The sequence below is a fragment of the Bacillus rossius genome, chromosome 1 (genome assembly GCF_032445375.1).
Source record: "Bacillus rossius redtenbacheri isolate Brsri chromosome 1, Brsri_v3, whole genome shotgun sequence".
Lineage (NCBI taxonomy): Eukaryota > Metazoa > Arthropoda > Insecta > Phasmatodea > Bacillidae > Bacillus > Bacillus rossius.
In genome coordinates this window covers 146,993,888-147,014,648 of record NC_086330.1, presented here as the reverse complement: position 1 = coordinate 147,014,648, position 20,761 = coordinate 146,993,888, and the positions used below count along the sequence as shown (strand labels likewise).

At 41.0% G+C, this 20,761-nt stretch overlaps 1 protein-coding gene across 1 annotated transcript; it reads left to right on the top strand.

Annotated features, from left to right (window-relative positions):
- Positions 1–412: 412 nt before the first annotated feature.
- LOC134537325 (uncharacterized) lies at positions 413–2,513 on the top strand. Its single transcript, XM_063377682.1, has 2 exons — positions 413–422; positions 1,828–2,513. Exons 1-2 carry the CDS (start codon positions 413–415, stop codon positions 2,511–2,513), a joined length of 696 nt encoding a protein of 231 aa, XP_063233752.1.
- Positions 2,514–20,761: the final 18,248 nt, after the last annotated feature.

Genomic DNA, 20,761 nt, shown 5'->3' with positions numbered 1-20,761 from the left:
CTTTTGAATTTATTCGAATTACAAATATTTTAATTTTTGAGGAATTAATCGGGAAGTTTTCACTTATAAAGGGAATTTTTCCCTCGTAAATAGGGAAATTTCTAGTCATTTTGAATCACTTTTTAGGAATTTTGAGTCCAATATGGCCGCCGTGTCATCACAATTCAAGATGGCGGACATAGGCTCATGCTCCTTAAGCCGAAACCAGTCCCAGGAAATACTTTCCTATACAACTTTCAACATTCCACGAAATACAGATTTTGCCCAGAGGAACCCATTATCATTTACCTGTAATGCACCAAGCTCAGTCTTAGGTTTACATTTATGTCCAGTCGTCATCGCAATCGGTTTCTGAACATCTGTTTTTGTGCTTGAATGCATACGAGTTTCCAATCTAAACCGAGAAGTCGAAATGTCCGCAGGTAGCTCCTCAGTAGGCAAGCGGAATTCACCTTTACAGTTTTCCTCATGTCGTCTCAAATTATCAATACGAGTAAACCAAATATGGCACTTTATCGCAGCGAAACCAAAAAGGATTCTTCACGTTTTTGCTCCTCTCATTTTTTTTTTTTTTTTTATTTTTTTTTTGGACAAATGCGAAGGATACAGTAACTGCAAAGATGTCTAGTCATTGTCATCGAACCTTCCAGGCCAGAGCCAGATGCCTATGTTTTACCCCTGTTGTACGAAATACCGGTGTACTCTTAAGCACATCATTGCATCGCTGTTGTAGCGAAACCTTTAATTTCTGCCTTGCAGTAAGACCTTTTGCATGTCTTCAAGAGTTTTTTCAAAATATATTTCTTGCAAATTGCTTGTAACATTTCCTACCGACAAATTTTTTGCGAGGCACATTCTTAGAACATTCCCTCTTCGCGTGCCGACAAACATTAGTGTTGTTCGAAAAAAATTTCCTACAGTAGCTTCATAGATGCTCAGATAACGCTGCTATACCTATATTAGTCATCTTCGATAGGTTAAAATTAGTCGAACCAGTTGATGCAGGCGGCATAGATGTTTCCTCAGCTGAAGGCACTGCATGCACTAAAGTCTCCTCTAGCGTTGTCGGTGATGATGGCACATGACATGGCATCGTGATCTCTGCGGTCGTCTTCGACGTCGCTGTCATCAGGTTCCCCGCTGGCAATGGTACATGTAGCCGCCGTGGTCGCGGCTGCCTGCAGCAGTGACAGGAGCCCTCCGGCCTCACGGGTTCCCTGCGGGCGAGCGGACAGCTGGCAGGACGCGCGCCCCCCAGGAGTACCGTTAGGCCGGCATGCCACCCTCACCCTGGGGGGTCTGGCACGCAGCGAGGGAGACCCGAGAGGCGAGCCAGTCCCGCTCGGAACACAGCCACGCGCACACGTTGTTGCTTGTAGCATTCTGTACGCGTTCTCGCTGCCGCCAATAAAGTACGCCTCCAAGTAGCCTATACAGTGTTTCATTACAATGCGATCCTACTCGTCCCGATCACAGCCCGTAGCCACGAGGCTATAGTGGTGACCCCGATGTGATCTCCAGGTGGGTTCGGGTCACGTTTCGCACGGAGGCGCCTGAGCAACGGCGCACACGTGCTACGCGCCCGCGGCCGCGAAAAGTACGACCGCGGAGCTACCGCTCCGCATCGCCAACACACGCGGTGCGAGACCTCTCACACGTGAGTAGTGCGACTTGGGCGGTTCGGGACCACCGCGGAAACTATGCCAGACTCGGACACAGTACCTGCTACCGTGGCGGTGGATCGGGTGGCGGTTCGGATCCCGCCATTCTGGCCCGCAGACCCCGAGATGTGGTTCACGTAAGTCGAAAACCAGTTCGCGATTGCAGGAATAACCACAGACAGTACGAAATTTCATTACTTGGCGGGCAACCTGGACTGCCATTACGCTACTGTGGTGCGCGACATCCTCACTCAACCGCCAGTTACTGGCAAATATGAGAAACTGAGAACAGAGCTAGTCAAGAGGCTAAGTGCTTCGCAAGCAAGGAAAACCAAGCAGCTGCTGGAGACTGAAGAGATGGGCGATCGGCGTCCATCCCAGTTCCTCCGGTACCTCCGTGGCCTGGCGGGGACAGCTATCCCAGACGACCTCCTGCGCTTCTTATGGCTGGGTCGGCTCCCATCGCCTACCCAAGCGATCCTGGTCACGCAGACTAATGCATCATTGGACGTGTTGGCCGACCTGGCCGACGCCATTGCAGATACCAACCCCCAGCTGCAGGCGGCTGCAGTGTCCTCCCTGGAGGTGATGGTGGACAAGATGGCGGCCCGGATGTTCTCGAAGATCGGGGAAATGGCCGCGACATTGCCGCAAGAGATCGCAGTGTTTGCCACCAGCAGTGCGCAGCGCAGGAGTCGGTCGGATGGCTCGCCGCCCACGGGATACCGCTCCCGCTCCCGCAATAAGGGCCCGCCAGGAGCCTGCTGGTACCATCGCTGTTTCGGTGACGCAGCCCACAGGTGTGCCACGTCCTGTACGTACCAGATGGGAAACATCAAGGGGACGCATTAATGGCTGCCGGCGACCCTTCCCTGCCCACTGGCCGCCGCCTGTTCATCACGGAGCGGGTTACCAAGGTACTGTTCCTCATCGATACAGGCTCTGATATCTGTGTCTACCCGCGTACCCTCATGCTAGGCAGGCGCCCTCGGTCCGACTACTCCCTGGTGGCCGCCAACAGCTCGCAGATCGCAACCTACAGCTTTGTCACACTCACCCTCAACTTAGGACTTCGAAGGGACTTGGTCTGGCGGTTTGTGGTGGCCGAGGTAACTAAGCCTATCCTTGGGGCAGATTTTCTCTATCACTTTGGCTTGCTAGTTGACATCGGGAATCGACGCCTAGTGGACAGCACAACCTCTTTCACCTCGGTTTGTACCATTACCACAAGTCAAGTCTGTAGTGTCAAAATGCCTGCACCCCCTCCGCCGTACCCCGAGCTACTACACAAGTTCGCCAGCCTCACACGGCCTGCCGGATTCCCCCAGCCAGTGCAGCACTCCACCGTGCACCATATCAACACCATGCCAGGACAGCCAGTGCACAGCAGACCGCGCAGCTTGGCTCCGGACCAGTTGAGCCTGGCCAGGGGGGAATTCGAGGCTATGATCAAGCAGGGCACAGCCCGACCCTCTGACAGCCCTTGGTCTTCTCCTCTCCATGTGGTGCCCAAGAGAGGAGAAGAGTGGTGGCCTTGTGGGGACTACAGACTGCTGAACGCCAGCACCATCCCAGATAGGTACCCCATCCCACACATTCAGGACTTCTCTCACTCATTGCATGGCAAGACCATCTTCTCCACCATCGACTTAGTCCGAGCATACAGTCAGATCCCAGTCGCCATGGTTGACATCCCCAAAACCGCCATAACCACTCCACTTGGACTGTTTGAATTCCCATTCATTTCTTTTGGCCTCCGCAATGCTGCGCAAACTTTCCAGCGGTTCATGGACGAGGTCCTCCGGGGCCTCGACTTTTGTGTGTCATACCTGGATGACATTTTGTTGGCTTCCCAGGACGAGACCGAACATTCTCAGCATCTGACTGAGCTCTTCGACCGCCTCACGAACTATGGGCTTCTCATCAACCCTAGCAAGTGCGTATTTGGCGAGTCCCGCGTCACATTTTTGGGACACACCATCACAGCCGACGGTTCCCAACCTTTGGAAGAGAAGGTCCATGCTATCCTGGACTTCCCCAAGCTTACCACAGCAAAGCAGCTGTGCCAGTTCACTGGCATGGTGAAATTCTATCGACAGTTCGTTCCTAGGGCTGTGGCAGCACAGGCTCTTACGAGGGGCAGCCAAAGGCAAAGATCCCATCGTCTGGACGGCCGCAAGCAGTGTGGCGTTCGAAGATTGTAAGGCCAGGCTCGCCTCGGCGACCCTGCTGGTCCACCCTATCCCCGACTCCCCTCTGGCTCTCGTGATGGATGCTTCTGACTTTGCAGTAGGACCGGTACTCCAGCAACAGGTACACAACCACTGGCAACCCTTGGCATTCTTCTCTGCGAAGATGAACCCAGTGCAGCAGAAGTACAGAGCCTACAAAAATGAGCTCCTCGCCATCTACATAGCTGTCTGGCAATTTCGCCATATGGCCAAGAGCAGGGATTTTGCCATCCTTACGGACCATAAGCCTCTAGTTTTCGCCTTCGCCCAAAACCCTGACAAGTGCTCTCCACGCCGAGCCAGACACTTCGACTTCATTGGACAATTCACGACAGACATTCGCCATATTCCCAGCTCGGCCAATACCGTGGTGAACTCCTTGTCCCGGGTGGAATCGGTCACAGCTCCAGTCGACTATCATGCTCTGGCGCGGGCTCAAGTAGCGGATGAGGAGTTGCGGCTGTTCCTGCAGCACGACTCCAGCCTACAGCTGACGAATATCAAGATCCCGGACTCCCCACTGGAAGTATACTGCGATGTGTCCACACCGACAGCTCGGCCTTTCCTGACCCCACAGTTCCGCCGAGTGGCGTTTGACATGGCGCACCGGCTGGCGCACCCGGGCATCAAGGCCACAGGGAAGTTGGTCTCACAATGGTTCGTCTAGCCGTCCATGCAAGCGGATTGTCAATGGTGGGCCCGATCCTGCGTACCGTGCCAGTGGTTGAAGATCGCATGGCACACCTCCTCGCCGGTAGGATCTTCCGTACCTCCTTCCTCCAGGTTCGACCATGTCCACCTGGACCTGGTCAGGCCCCTCCCATGTTCCTGAGGCTTCCGCTACTGCCTCACCATGGTTGACTGCTTCTCACGCTGGCCAGAGGCCGTGCCCGTCGAGAACATCGAGGCAGCTATGGTCGCCAGAGCCTTCTACACCACATGGGTGGCACGTTTCGGCGCCCCCCTGAGGGCCACCACCGATCAAGGCCGACAATACACATCCTCCCTGTTCGCGGCCCTCGCCGCCTTGGTGGGCACGACTCACCTCCAGACCACTGCCTACCACCCGGCCTCCGACGGGATGGTAGAGAGATTGCACTGTTCGCTCAAGGTAGCCATCTGCTGCCACGCTACCGAGCACTGGGTAGATGTCCTACCTACTGTCTTGCTCGGCATTCGAGCTGCCTGGCGGGACGACCTCCATGCCTCCATTGCAGAGTTGGTCTACGGCCAGCCCCTGCGCCTACCAGGGGAATTTCTCTGAGAACATCCGGACGCCCTTTGGGTCGATGTCCCCGGCCTGGTGACGGACCTCCGCCTGCACTTCCGAGACCTGCGGCCGGTTAGCGGCTCGCGGCATGGTCGGACAAGGCCGTTTGTCACCAGGGACCTTCCGACGGCCACTGAGGTCTTCGTTCGCTGCGAGGGGCAAAAGGGGTGCCTACATGCGCCCTACGAGGGCCCCTATCCCATACTCGGCAGAACTCCGAAAACTGCAACCCTCCTGATGCATGGCCGGTGCACGACAGTCTCCATTGATCGACTCAAGCCTGCCTACGTCTTGGCCGACTCGGAGCCACCAGCCACCCCCCCCCCCCCCATCCTCCTGCGGCGGGACCACCTACCCGGCAACATCGGGGGCCTACCGCGACTGCCCCCGCACCTCCCATGACGCGGGCCGGGCATCGTGTACGCTTCCCCGACCGCCTTCAGGGTGGTTTTTCGTGATGTGGCTCATCACTGGCACGGGGGTGCTGTAGCGGCCATGGTCGCGGCTGCCTGCAGGAGTGACCAGAGCCCTCCGGCCTCACGGGTTCCCTGCAGGCGAGCGGACAGCTGGCAGGACGCGCGCCCCCCAGGAGTACCGTTAGGCCGGCATGCCACCCTCACCCTGGGGGGTCTGGCACGCAGCGAGGGAGACCCGAGAGGTGAGCCAGTCCGGTTCGGAACACAGCCACGCGCACACGTTGTTGCTTGTAGCATTCTGTACATGTTCTTGCTGCCGCCAATAAAGTACGCCTCCAAGTAGCCTATACAGTGTTTCATTACAATGCGATCTTACTCGTCCTGATCACAGCCCGTAGCCACGAGGCTGCAGTACACTTTCCATCGAAGTCGAAATTGAAAACGTACATATACAAACTAAATTCCAAGATACTTAGAAGAGAGAGTGAATATTAACTCTACAAAAGCTCCAAGCGAACTGGGAACACTGCCTTCATGTATAATACCTGAGTGAAAATATTAACCACTTTCATTAATACGTGAGTCAAAACAACAGCCACTTCAATTTTTTTGACAGTTTATTTTGTATGAAACATAGTTTGACCAAATATATTCGAATGTTGTACCAGCTACATATAATCGTAGCCAAGCAACATTGTTCCAAAAGACTGGTTTTAATATAGTAAAATAGAATACTATACTAGTCATTCATTGTATGTAATTCGCGCCTCTTAGTTCATGAAGTATTATAGTCTGTGTTCCTTTGGTGATAGGTAAATTTTCAGCACTTGTGAAGCAAGTAAAAGTAATTAATTAAGTAAGTAATTAATTCTTCTGATGCTTTCTCTTCCTTGCATGTTTATTATTAATTTCTCAATTTCGCTGCGGTGACTTGAATTTGATTTTATTATTATTTTTTAATTTTCCATGAAGATTATTTTTTCTTCGTTAGCTTTCAGTTCCAAATCATTAGCGAGATCTGGGATAGAGTGGTTAGCATGAGTATTTCCACATTATTTGTAATCATACTATTCGTCTAATAGGTCCTTGATTTTGTAGACACGTTCTCGTTATAAATTTAAGCCTTTTTGGAAAAATCTCAAGCGTTCAGTAATTTTTGAAAAATTTTCCCTGAAAACGGAAATTTTTTTCCGTCTAAAAGGCAATATTTTAATTTTTAATATTTATTATATTTTAATTTATTTTAAAAACTGGAATTTTTGGATCATTTTGGAAAATGTTGAGTAGATTTTGGCAACATTTGGCGAATTTTGAAGGCCGAGTCCAAGGTCAATGTTAAAATGTCAAGGTCATCCAATATGGCCGCCGTGACGTCACTATCGGCACCATGGCCGTTAGCCAGGGCTAGTACATATATTTATATACTACTGACCTGTATAAGTGACGGAACACGGACTTTAAATATAACATTGGTTTCAGTACTTGTGTGTGGACAAATATACAAACTTTGTTATAATTTCTTTAAAAAATATGTGAAACAATAATAGGTATGTAGAATGCTGTGATGAGATATATTTTTATTAATACTATTTTGTAAAATGCATCATTTAAAAAACAAATTTTATGTTAAAAAATATTAATATTTTCACAAGCCATACATTCAATATTTAGGTACAAAGAATCTTTGCTTATAACAGTTCTGTACTTTTAAATTTTAATTTTCCCGGGGGAACGACTCACTTCATTGGCAAGATCAGGGTCACTGGTAAAAAATTTAAATGCTCTTTTTTACCAGATGATAACGGTAATGTACCCCCAACTTTTTGATTTAATCTACACTGATGCTAGTGGTGGATGGAGGATAGGAGTATTTGTTTCGAAATTAGCTTTAAACAGTAATATTCGTCTTATTTTGAATGTCAAGTGTGTAAAATTTAATCAAGTTCAGATAAAATTGTACATTTAAATTAAAAACTATATTAAACATGCAAACAAACATTAGGCTAACTCTTCTTTATATGTTCGTAACCTATACAAGTATATCCACAATTTACCATCAAATCACTTAGAATATGATTATAACATTTGATTATAAGATTTTATCATACGAAAAAAAAAAGAATTTGATATGCCTACCGAGTGCAAATCAATTCAACCAAGGGACTGAGGTATGTATGAAAATATATTATAACAATTAGTTAAACAAATTAGAAGTAATAATATTATTTTCTTAAAGTTATGAGTTAAAATGCAATAATAAGATAAAAATAAATATTAATAAAGTTGTTGACCAATGGCGGGAACCGTAGGCCCTACCTGTGAATTTTAATTCCCGAACTACGTACTTAATCGCAATACACAAATAAAAGTGTATCGAAATTGTTGGGTTATTAAAGATTTAATACCAGAAATCAACATATTTTAAATTTTACTGTAATTATGTTTATGACTACGTCCTCCGATGTTCACTTAAGTGAATATCTGGACGAATTCAGCTCGTGGCTACAGTAGAAACGCGCATGCACTTCAGACTTCATCGTGTTAAACATCCCTCCAGTTGCGTGGGCAATTCTTAGCATTTCCGTTACTTACCAAAATTTCACCCTCAACGTGCCTAAAGAAGTATAACTTCAATAAAAATTTGAGTAGGTATACAATAACAAGTACATCGTAGCCTTCTATGCACATAACTTAAGCGTCTTTAAAATATTTTGGAATTTGAACTTTTACGACTTGTGTATGGGTAGCTATTCCTTGCGTAATTTATAAACGCTTATTTAATAAATAAGGGCTTATAAAGTTTATAAGGCCTTATGGCAGGTACTTACGCACCAACAAATTTACTCAATTGGCTCTGTTCTATATGTTTGTTGGTTACATTAAGTATTTTAATTAACAAAATCTAACAATATATTCAGTTTGGAATTATTTATACAAGCGTGAAGTGTTTTCAGAATTACTCTATGGAGTATATTTCCTAAAATGCCAATATCTATAATGTAAAATGTGGTCTAGTTGGGCGCCGTGAAAACTCTATAAAGTACTAGTGCTGTGATTGTGTATGTAGCACAACTACTAACCTCTACAGAATATTAACTAAAATATGTCTTGTAATGTTGATAGTGAAAATAAATTATTCTCAAGTTGTATGTACTGGTGTAGTTTGACTCAGTGTGAATACCAAACAATAAAATGTCGTATAATTCCTTAGCAGTATGTCTCCTTCTCTTTGGTGTAAGTATTCTGACCTTAAAATCAACAAATATAAGTAGTGTGTTTAAAAGCATTAACTTCTCTATGACTGCTGATCTCAGTGTAATAAAAACTAATTATTCTTTCAAGACAATCCAAGCTAAATATTTCTGTCTATCTGGTTTAACATACACATGATATGTAAGTATGGTTATCAATCGGAAAAATAAAATATAATGAAAATTTAACTTTTTACTAGGGTCAAAATCATGGTTGTATGGGTGACAATACTCTTTTGCAACATATCCAACTGTAACATGAAAAGTGACAGAGTCAATGATTAGCAAGCAACATACAAATACCTTTGAGACAATTATTCATGTTTAAATAGGTTTTTCATTAAACAAAATTTCAATATCCGTTATACTTAAATGTCTTTCAGAACTAATTACGTTTTACGTAATTGTATCACTGAATAATAGTTTGGTTATCAGTCAATATTTTAAATATTATTGAAACACATTTTAACTGGCAAATTAGTCTTTTCTTTGTTTTTACTAGCTCAGTCTCTTTCGGTAGATCAAACTGTCTCAAGACTTCTGGACCTGGGGCTATTCTTTAAACATTCAAGACAATTAATGACTTTAACAGATTTTAACTTTGATATCGTACATATTACTGATCAATGTCAGTTAACCAGGTCCAGTATGTACAAGCTACAAGTCTTTACGTAGTTAAGTAGTATTAAGTTGTTTTGCGAGTTTCAAATTAGGTCTTGATCGTAAACATCATAGTTTAAGATATCTTGCCATTAAAATAGGACAGGTAACTTCTCGCTGTTCTTGTTAATTCGGGGATGGGGCAAACAAACCTCGTCGCGTCGTTACAATACCAAGAGGCTGTGGAAAACCTCTCCGAACCCCTGTCTCTCCTCCGATGTTGCTGGTTATATCTCACTCTCCTCCGATGTCGCTGGTTGGGTCTCCGTCTCGATGCACCTCCTCTCGTGCTGCTGGTACTCCAGCAGGACTGGCGTCGGTCACCTGGAGTCGTCTAGAAGGATGATGTCCTCCGGTACACCGTCTACGATGCCGTCTACCGCTGTCGAACTCCTTCCATCTCGAAGATTGATATTCCTTTTCTTCTTTTCTTCTTAATTCGTCGTTGATCCAGTTCTATTTATGCTGTTAGTCAAAACTTATCGTCGTCGTCGATTCTTTAGTAGAGCTTCGAACATCGGTAACTACCTCTTCTTCATTGTGTAGTTCCGGTATTTATTATAAAATCATCAATTTCACGTAGATTCTAGCTATTCAGTCGTCGTACCAATGTTTTACGTGATATTCTTACATTCATTTATGACTAAATCACGGAGCTCTTTCTCTCTAATCCTTCTCCCATGATAGTAGAACAGAAACTCAAGTTCCAATTTGTTTCAAACAGTCAAAGCTTTCTCTATTGAACACTCTCCGAAATCACACTGGAAATACTAAATTCTTTAAATAAAATATATGCGCAGTCGAGCGTCCAATCACATATACTCTTTCCTCAGTAATGACCCAAAAACAATATTAAAAGGTGTAAGCTCATTTCCTATTCGTCGCCGTTTAACAAATGTTTGCAAAGACATTTCATAAAATTATTACTTAGATAAAACATGAAAATACTTAAAGAGTAAAACCAAATTGACCTGACCATAGAGATACAATACTGGTAAATATAATTCATAACAGGACTAAGACAAAGTCATAGAGGTAAGAAGTAAAATAATAAACATAAAATTCATTTCTATTGAGGGCTTCTCAAATACCTCTATAGAATAGTCCCCTTCAGAAATGTGACTAACGAACTATACTCTGATATAGGTCTTAGGACCATTTCTCATCATACAAACATCTCATCTATATTCTAATTATTTGCAGAAAATTTACATTTCATATTATTGACCTTATTTACATACTTACTTGCAAACATAGAGTATTGTCACCGATATATGTCTTCAAACGGACATATGTGTAACAGTGTATACTATTCTACAGGAGTGTAATATTTCCTCAACTGCGTTATATTATAGTGTCCTATTACTTGTTTCGTTTTAATGTCAGACAGTTCGTAACAGTTACTTCTAATAATCTTCGTGATCATATATGGTCCATCGAAGAGTAGAAATAGCTTCTTAGTAACGTACTTCCAAAATTGGCTTACTGGATTCGTTCTCTTGAGTACTAAATCTCCACAATTAAAACTCATCTTGCTGGAATCTTTCTGGTATTTTCTCCGAAGATCCGCCGTGGATGTCAACTTGGCTGCGACCAACTCTTCAGTTTCCTTCTGTATCTCGACTAATTCTTTATCTTCTGCGGCCAGAGCTTCATCGTGATGTCTCGGTAGTAACGATGACGGTATTATCAATGATCTTTTTCCTGTTAACGCTTCATATGGAGTAACACTGGTAGAACTGTGTACAGTATTATTCAAAATGCATTTTTCCGAAACTTCCCAATTTTCAGTAGTTTTCGTATTTTCTGTGTCATCCATAGCAGTTACCATCCAACTTGCAAAATTCAAAATTATTTTATGGCTAGTTAGAAAGTCTACCCCGAAAATTACTGGTTTGGCCAATCCTTTTACGATTAATACATTAATGTACTTGGTGCTACCTAACCCTTCTACTTCCAATAAGGTCTGACGATTAATGATGGGACTAGCCCTTGATGTAACTCCTAGAATCTTTAAACTCGGTACTGGCATTCTCGGTAATGATATTCCGGTGCTCTCTATCATGGCTACGCAGTCTTCGCTGATGCAGGATATCTCTGCGCCGCTGTCTAATAGTACAGGCACTTTAACTCCGTTTAAAGTTAACGATATCTCCGGACATAGTGCTTGTTTCGCTTGAACTTCGGTTTCTGTGGGCTCGCTGAGTAAAAATTCACGCTCGTTTTCTTTGAACATAATGGTGTGTATGCTTCGACAATTATTCTTGTCATTTGCGTCGGGATCCAATTTTATACTAGCCCCGTCTAACTTACAATTAGGGACTGACGTGCGGAGCGGGTTTTCGCCATCCCTAATTAGTTTACCGCACTGTCCTTAAATCCTCTAATTTGCTCTTGTGACAAATTAGCAAATCCATTATTTGCATTCGGTGAAATCAAAAATGTGTTATTACCTCCTTGGTTTGTATCTGAGCTTCTGCTAGATTGCATGCGCGGCCATTCCGTGTTGCTTTGCTCGTGACTTGGCGCTATAGAATATGAATTTCTTTCTCCTTGTCGCGCGTCGTGAATGGTGGTGCTAAAGCTGTTCCCTTTTTCAGACGGTACAAACGTTTGTGCATTTATGCTGTACTGACCTCCGGAATGATTATTGTAATTTGCCGATCGTTCTTTCGTTGTTCGATTTTCGCCTGAATTCTCTCTGAAATTAACTGTCCCCTCCTGACGTTTATTCTCCCACTGTGATTCATTTTCGCGTCTGTCTTGTCGCTTCTCGTTTCTACGACGATAGTACTGTGGTTTATAAAATCCGTTACCATATCGCTGACCTCGATATCCATTGTGATACCAATTACTTCCGCAGTTTTCAACGTTCAGTGTGTGAATTTGAGGTTGTTTGTGTCCGCTGTTCTGCCCTTCATTTCGGTTACGCCAGTTATTGTATAACGGTGTCTGTTGGTTCGTGTTCTTGCGCTCGTTAGTTTCTTTGTGCGTTACCGTTTTATCGAGCTTAACGAGTCGTTCATACGTTAACAGTTGTTCCTTGAAATCTACAATATTACTGTATTGCCGTCCACTAAGTTGTAATTGATAATTGAGTGGTAATTGCGAAATTATCATGGCAATAAACTCTTCGTCTTCCATACGGCAATCAAGATAACGAGTTCTCTCGTACATATCGCTGATATGCGCCTCTAAATTTTGAAATTTACGATTTTCGAATTTTTCAGAATGCAACTGTATTCGCAAATTGCTTTGGATACGAGTATTCCAAAATTGGGATATGAAAGCTTTCTGAAACGATTCGTATGCGTGTACAGAATCTTTCGCCAACTCCCACCAATAATATGCCGTGTTTTTCAAGCAGTGGCTAACGCATTTCAATTTTTCTGTGTCTGTTAACTTAAATGTGTGGCAATATTCTCCAAACTGATTTAAGAATCTTCGAGGGTTTTCATTACTTTTCCCTGAATATGTTGGAACGTCATTTAACCATTTCTTAGAAGGGTGGTGTAGTGTAAGTACCGGATCTGCTGACATAATTGCAGTACTAATATTCGCGGGATTTCGCTCGGCTTCTATCGTTATCGATTTGTTTACCGGCGTGTCTTCCTTGTCGGTATTACATTCGCTAGTGTGGTGAGTCGTTAGTTGGGGCGAGAATGTTGCGATGTGTCTGGATTCTCTTTCTATTTCCCCTATTTTCGCCTCTACCATATCTAACCTTCCTGTTAGACGCTCGCTTAAGTGTACTACTTTATCGTCAGTGCGTTTACTGAATATTTCCACACCTTCAATACGAGTGTGTACACTGGAAAACTTCTGTTGCATCTCGTGCTGTGTTTCAGTTAAGTCATGCCTGATTTCTGCTGTTTCATCTGCAATCCTGCCTAAAGTGTTATTTAAGACTTGCACTAAATTGTCTAGTCTTTCGGCGTTTTCTCGCTCCTTTTGTTCCCTTTCTAACTTCTCCTCCTGTTCTATACGCTCCCGTTCTTGTTTCTCCCGTTCCCGTTCTAGTTTCTCCTCCTGTTCTTTACGCTCCCGTTCTAATTTCTCCTTATTCATGAACTGGAACAGTGCATCTAGGGTAACAGTTGGTGTCGGCGGCGAATGACCCAACTCCATTTCCTGCTGTGACTCCATACCAGTAGTCTCGATGTGCTGTTCTGGTACTACTTCTCTAGGTTCTCGTTCAGGACTAGAGTCAGAAGTGTCATTGCTACCTCTCAAAAAATATGACTTCCTACCTGTGTCTGTCATCTTGACAAAATAAAATTACTGTCTGTATTTTTCAAAGTGTCTTGAGTTGTTCAAAAAAAGATCATAAAATAGTCCCTAACGTTGGCTTACACGTTGTGCGCCAAAAATTCTGAAGTGTTTTCAGAATTACTCTATGGAGTATATTTCCTAAAATGCCAATATCTATAATGTAAAATGTGGTCTAGTTGGGCGCCGTGAAAACTCTATAAAGTACTAGTGCTGTGATTGTGTATGTAGCACAACTACTAACCTCTACAGAATATTAACTAAAATATGTCTTGTAATGTTGATAGTGAAAATAAATTATTCTCAAGTTGTATGTACTGGTGTAGTTTGACTCAGTGTGAATACCAAACAATAAAATGTCGTATAATTCCTTAGCAGTATGTCTCCTTCTCTTTGGTGTAAGTATTCTGACCTTAAAATCAACAAATATAAGTAGTGTGTTTAAAAGCATTAACTTCTCTATGACTGCTGATCTCAGTGTAATAAAAACTAATTATTCTTTCAAGACAATCCAAGCTAAATATTTCTGTCTATCTGGTTTAACATACACATGATATGTAAGTATGGTTATCAATCGGAAAAATAAAATATAATGAAAATTTAACTTTTTACTAGGGTCAAAATCATGGTTGTATGGGTGACAATACTCTTTTGCAACATATCCAACTGTAACATGAAAAGTGACAGAGTCAATGATTAGCAAGCAACATACAAATACCTTTGAGACAATTATTCATGTTTAAATAGGTTTTTCATTAAACAAAATTTCAATATCCGTTATACTTAAATGTCTTTCAGAACTAATTACGTTTTACGTAATTGTATCACTGAATAATAGTTTGGTTATCAGTCAATATTTTAAATATTATTGAAACACATTTTAACTGGCAAATTAGTCTTTTCTTTGTTTTTACTAGCTCAGTCTCTTTCGGTAGATCAAACTGTCTCAAGACTTCTGGACCTGGGGCTATTCTTTAAACATTCAAGACAATTAATGACTTTAACAGATTTTAACTTTGATATCGTACATATTACTGATCAATGTCAGTTAACCAGGTCCAGTATGTACAAGCTACAAGTCTTTACGTAGTTAAGTAGTATTAAGTTGTTTTGCGAGTTTCAAATTAGGTCTTGATCGTAAACATCATAGTTTAAGATATCTTGCCATTAAAATAGGACAGGTAACTTCTCGCTGTTCTTGTTAATTCGGGGATGGGGCAAACAAACCTCGTCGCGTCGTTACAATACCAAGAGGCTGTGGAAAACCTCTCCGAACCCCTGTCTCTCCTCCGATGTTGCTGGTTATATCTCACTCTCCTCCGATGTCGCTGGTTGGGTCTCCGTCTCGATGCACCTCCTCTCGTGCTGCTGGTACTCCAGCAGGACTGGCGTCGGTCACCTGGAGTCGTCTAGAAGGATGATGTCCTCCGGTACACCGTCTACGATGCCGTCTACCGCTGTCGAACTCCTTCCATCTCGAAGATTGATATTCCTTTTCTTCTTTTCTTCTTAATTCGTCGTTGATCCAGTTCTATTTATGCTGTTAGTCAAAACTTATCGTCGTCGTCGATTCTTTAGTAGAGCTTCGAACATCGGTAACTACCTCTTCTTCATTGTGTAGTTCCGGTATTTATTATAAAATCATCAATTTCACGTAGATTCTAGCTATTCAGTCGTCGTACCAATGTTTTACGTGATATTCTTACATTCATTTATGACTAAATCACGGAGCTCTTTCTCTCTAATCCTTCTCCCATGATAGTAGAACAGAAACTCAAGTTCCAATTTGTTTCAAACAGTCAAAGCTTTCTCTATTGAACACTCTCCGAAATCACACTGGAAATACTAAATTCTTTAAATAAAATATATGCGCAGTCGAGCGTCCAATCACATATACTCTTTCCTCAGTAATGACCCAAAAACAATATTAAAAGGTGTAAGCTCATTTCCTATTCGTCGCCGTTTAACAAATGTTTGCAAAGACATTTCATAAAATTATTACTTAGATAAAACATGAAAATACTTAAAGAGTAAAACCAAATTGACCTGACCATAGAGATACAATACTGGTAAATATAATTCATAACAGGACTAAGACAAAGTCATAGAGGTAAGAAGTAAAATAATAAACATAAAATTCATTTCTATTGAGGGCTTCTCAAATACCTCTATAAGCGTTTGCATAGTTCAAACAATTATTCCTCCCACTGTATGTACATTTAATCAATACAGCAGGCTTGGCATCTGTGTACGGTAAATAAATTAGTATCGCAAATTAAAAGTATACACATATGTACATAGCGTATCAGTTCTTAGTGGCAAAAATTCTGCGAACGAAATGTGCAGTTCAAAAAGCATTTTAAAAAAAGGCTTATAATTCTTTTTCTTAAAAAAATTATGGTACTGGAGATATTTCACATTTGGTGTTTTGCAACTTTTCACTACCTTACCGTATAAAAACTTTATTAATATTATATGTACTTAAGCTACAACAAATCCGATTGCACCATTCTAAAAAACGTTTGATTAAACAATATTTTTGTTAATTTTTAAAGTGAGTTGAAAAATTAGCCAGTATCAGTCCAAAAATTACAACAATTTTAAAATAAAAATTGTGAAAAAGAGTAGGTAGGCTACATTTACTTAATTTCTTAACTTCCTTGAATTATTTACTAACGAGTTGTTATTCATTTAAAAAAAAATTGAAATTTTAACCATGATTTCTAACATTCAATCATAGTTTTCTTACTGTAGTATATTATTTTTAAGTACCCAAAACCCTGATGATGCTGGTTGCAATGCAGGGCGAAACGTCGGTACAATCTACACCACTTCAACGCGGCTCAACCTCGTATGCCAAAATTGTTTATTAAACAAGGTCGCAAAACATGTAATATCTTTTAATTGAACTATTCAATAAGCAAGTAACTTATACTAAATGAACATTTATTTTTCTTTCAGAAGCTCATTTGTTGTTGGTTTATGTTTTGATGTGTAACATCTTAGCCCTTGGTGTGCGGCATTTGATGGAAGTGATTTTGTGAATACGACGGAAGAAAAATAATGGAAATGTGTAACAACTTCGGTACTGTCATCTGCGGTAGATGGTGCTAAACAAAGTTCACAAATACAAAGGAAGACTTTATAGTATCAACTGTTAAATTAATTTTAACAAAATGGCCAATATTTTAATAAAATTTCTTGTCCAAAGCCAGGGTTTAGTATTTTTCTTTTAAAAGTCTTTTTCGTTTTTATTGGAGCCGTTTCATTATATAATTTATAATTTCTCTCTGCAAATCGAATGATTCGATAGTCGACGTAGCTGCTCCGTCAGCGAATTCTAGCGGCGGATGCAGAAACGACGTGTGATTCGCGTCCAGAAATGTAGTTGAAAGCACAATTTGCGTATATTTATCACGCTCGGTATTATTCTTAAAATTGTGTGTCTGAGTTTCGAGAACACATGAGTTTGCTCGTTATCAATGTTAGATGTTACACATCACTAGCGAGTACCTGAAAGAGTCGCTCACATATTTTATTTTTTTTATTTTTCGTGGAGGGTTAGATAGGTACTAAATATAAGCCTCTAACATCTAGTAGAGAGCTCTATCGCATGAAACGTTACAGCCACTACTAATGGGCCGGGCAGAGGCCAACATTTATACTAAGTGGAGCACCCTGTTCCATGAGCAGAGCAACCAGTGTAACTAACAAACTACCTACGCAAAACTACATATCACAAGCCGTGCATCTCTTCTCTAAACAGTTTTTAAAGAAATTCTCTACCTGCGTCTGTATGTTCGCTGAACTACACAGTGGGTTTTGATGAGGTTTCCACCATCATTTAGAGAATTTATTCTGGGAGGTTTATGTGAACAATTCATTCATTTTAAATTTAAATACAGTAGAGAAATCTCGATGTAATCAAGTCGTAAAATGAAACTTTTAGATCGCTTTCATAGGTTACGCTGACTTGAAAATGACTAATACATCAAATTAATGTCATAAAGAACTGTATGTCTTAAAAAAAAAAGCCTACAAAAAATCCGCATACCATATGTCTATCTTCTAAGGATGACCCTAAAAAACCATTTTTATCTTTCAAAATAAGTTTAAATTTTATGAGTTATTTGCGAAGCTAAATTAACCGTCATAGCATTAATCATTATATGATTAAATTTGTTAGTAACTTAGGCATTTATTCTTTATCAAAATTGAGTTATTTTTTCATATGGACCACTTTCGCGTGGAACTTCTAAACAAAATCTTTTTGGGGTGTCTGATGAGAAAAAGACTGTGAACATTGTAAAAAAAAAATATTTTAAATTATTATCAGTACGTGCATTGAATATATATACTGTATAGAATTCGCGAGTGGATAGGATTTACTCTACGTTTTTCAGAAGCGTATGATGAGCAGCTTGGGAACTTCACCGCTGCAGTGCGCTGCCGTAACGCCCTGTATCGTCTTAGTTGTTATTTACACGTTAGAGCGCAGCACTGTCGCCCGCTGTCATTCCCCGCAACCCCCACCTATCATTCACTGCAACTCAAGTTCGTTCAACGGGAGGGAGAAGGGGTGTTTGAAGAGTTCGACACTTGTCCGCTAGGGATCACCACAAGTCGATGCCCTAGAGATGGTGGCGATTGCGGCGGTGAATTAACCAACTACCTCAAAACCGTATTAGAAATTTTAACCTGGGCTGGCGACTTCTATACAGTATATATATTCAAAGGTACGTGTAAGTATGTGTAAAATTTTTGAAAACACAAAACACTTGCGAGAACTTGATACTTATAAGGACTTACTTAGAAAACCTAAATGACGCCACATTAGTAGAGCGAATCCGTGCAAAGCCGGGACGGGTCGCTATGTGGCCAAACAAACGTAAGTCAATAGTTTTTGTAAACAACTCCGGGTGGTTGTCAGTTTTCGTAAACAAGCATCATGTGTTGCTTTGAAAGTGACACTTGAGAAATGGGTATAGATACTGGTACTATTAAGAACTGTCAAATTTGAGACAAGTTAAATGAGATTACATGAGACAGGCTTTATATAGATGTTAACAATAACATAGGAGTATAATAATCATGGTGAAATATTCGTTTAAGCATAGACTACATTCGCGATAGCACGCAAACAGCATGTTAGCATGTAAACAGCAAAGTTACACACGCTCAGCACAGAAGTCCAAGCTAAATACGCACACAGCAGTTCGTAGTTCGCAGAGTCGTTTCTCCTCTTACCCCTCCCCCTTCTTTTTTAACTATTTTCGTCCAAAATTTTCAGTTCCAAACGTTTGAATTTTGTTAGTTGTTATTATATGAAGCAGTTGGTTTCCTAAATCCATGCATTTAATTTCGCCGTCTTGTTTTTAAACAAAAAATCTCGCAAATAAATATCAATATTCAAATTAATTTCGCATTTTATCTTTTAAATGCACATACTAAAACAATTATTTTTAGCTGCTGATTGGCAGCGTATAGAAATGGCGCACAGCACAATGCAAAGTTAGAAGTTCGACAATTACTATGCGTCTTGCGCTAGCTGTTTTCCTGTGCGTATGCTGTTTTCCAATGTAACATTTGCATTATGTTTGTGTACATTCAACTTCCATGCGTGTATGCCGTGCATGTGCTGGTGCGAATGTATCCCGGCCTTTAGGGTGGTTGTGTGTGCTGCTGCGTACAAAAAAAACACACACACATTATATATATTTTTTATTTTTTATCTTATTTTTATGGCATTAATGTCCAGGACTCTGTCTAGTATGTACGTAATTTCGTTAATTTTACACAATACTATAAATAGTATAATTACCATTCCCTTCAGTGTGCAGAATTTTTAATGAATTGAATCTTTTGTGATGTACCATTCATATGACAACAATAATACACAACTATATAACCTAGTCAAAACACACGAGCACATGTTCAAACAATAGAAAAAAGATTGAAAATGATACTGGATTAAAATTCCGTGATGGACTGATTTTGCACTAATGTTTAAAATATTTATTTTTACATTGGGAGTCGTTTATTAGAAAAACCCTTAAAGTCCATTCAAGTAAATTTTATTCCAGAGGCTTACGAATTATTCTGCAGTTTACGTGGCGTCAGTACGATTACCGATTCTGCTTTTAATTAAATGCACTGCTGACTTAGATATCGTCAGATATCTGTCTATATAAATAATAACTGTTATTTCTGGTTATCCCTTAGCCGGTTAAAATAAACGAATGCCTAGCTAATTTATTAATTTAGCCAGATATTTTCGGAGTGTCGCAGTTACATACACAAAAATGGACGCCGGCTGGAAGGAATTCTTCATTTTTCCTGCATTCAAAATCAAACTTAACTGTCCTGATGCCAATGACGTCACAACAATCTTAACTAACAGGGTCACAAAATGTTTTATATTAGTAACAATTTTCAGTTAAGTCACAGATTTAAAATAAAAATATTGAGTTAATTATTCTTATATAAATAGTTTCTCTTAAAAATAAGTTTAATGTCAACAAACTTCCTTATAGATGAGAACCATATTCTCAAGTAGCGCATACACAAAACGATTGTAATGACTAAATTTTTATACCAATTCAAAACTGAAATATCAATCAATAACCACTTAATAAAATAATACAAATTACAATTAAATTTATTTTCAGACATATTTGTGCCTACATTACCGCACTGTTGAGTGGTGATATAATTTGCCTCTCACCAATATTGCACCTCATTATTATTCGTGTCATTTGGATACACAGAAGATGTTAAGTGGAATCAATTTTATTGAACATGAATATTTTGTATTACTGATCATTTCAGCCATAAATATTGCTCTGATGTTGTATTAAAGTAAATAGTAAATATTATAATTATTTTCTTATAACAACAGCTTTCCCAGTTGTCTAAAAATAAACCGTAACTAAATTGCTTATTTTTGAATTTCGCGGGTATAAGTGTAACTCTCGCCGCTACAAGCGCTGTTGTAGCGAGAAAC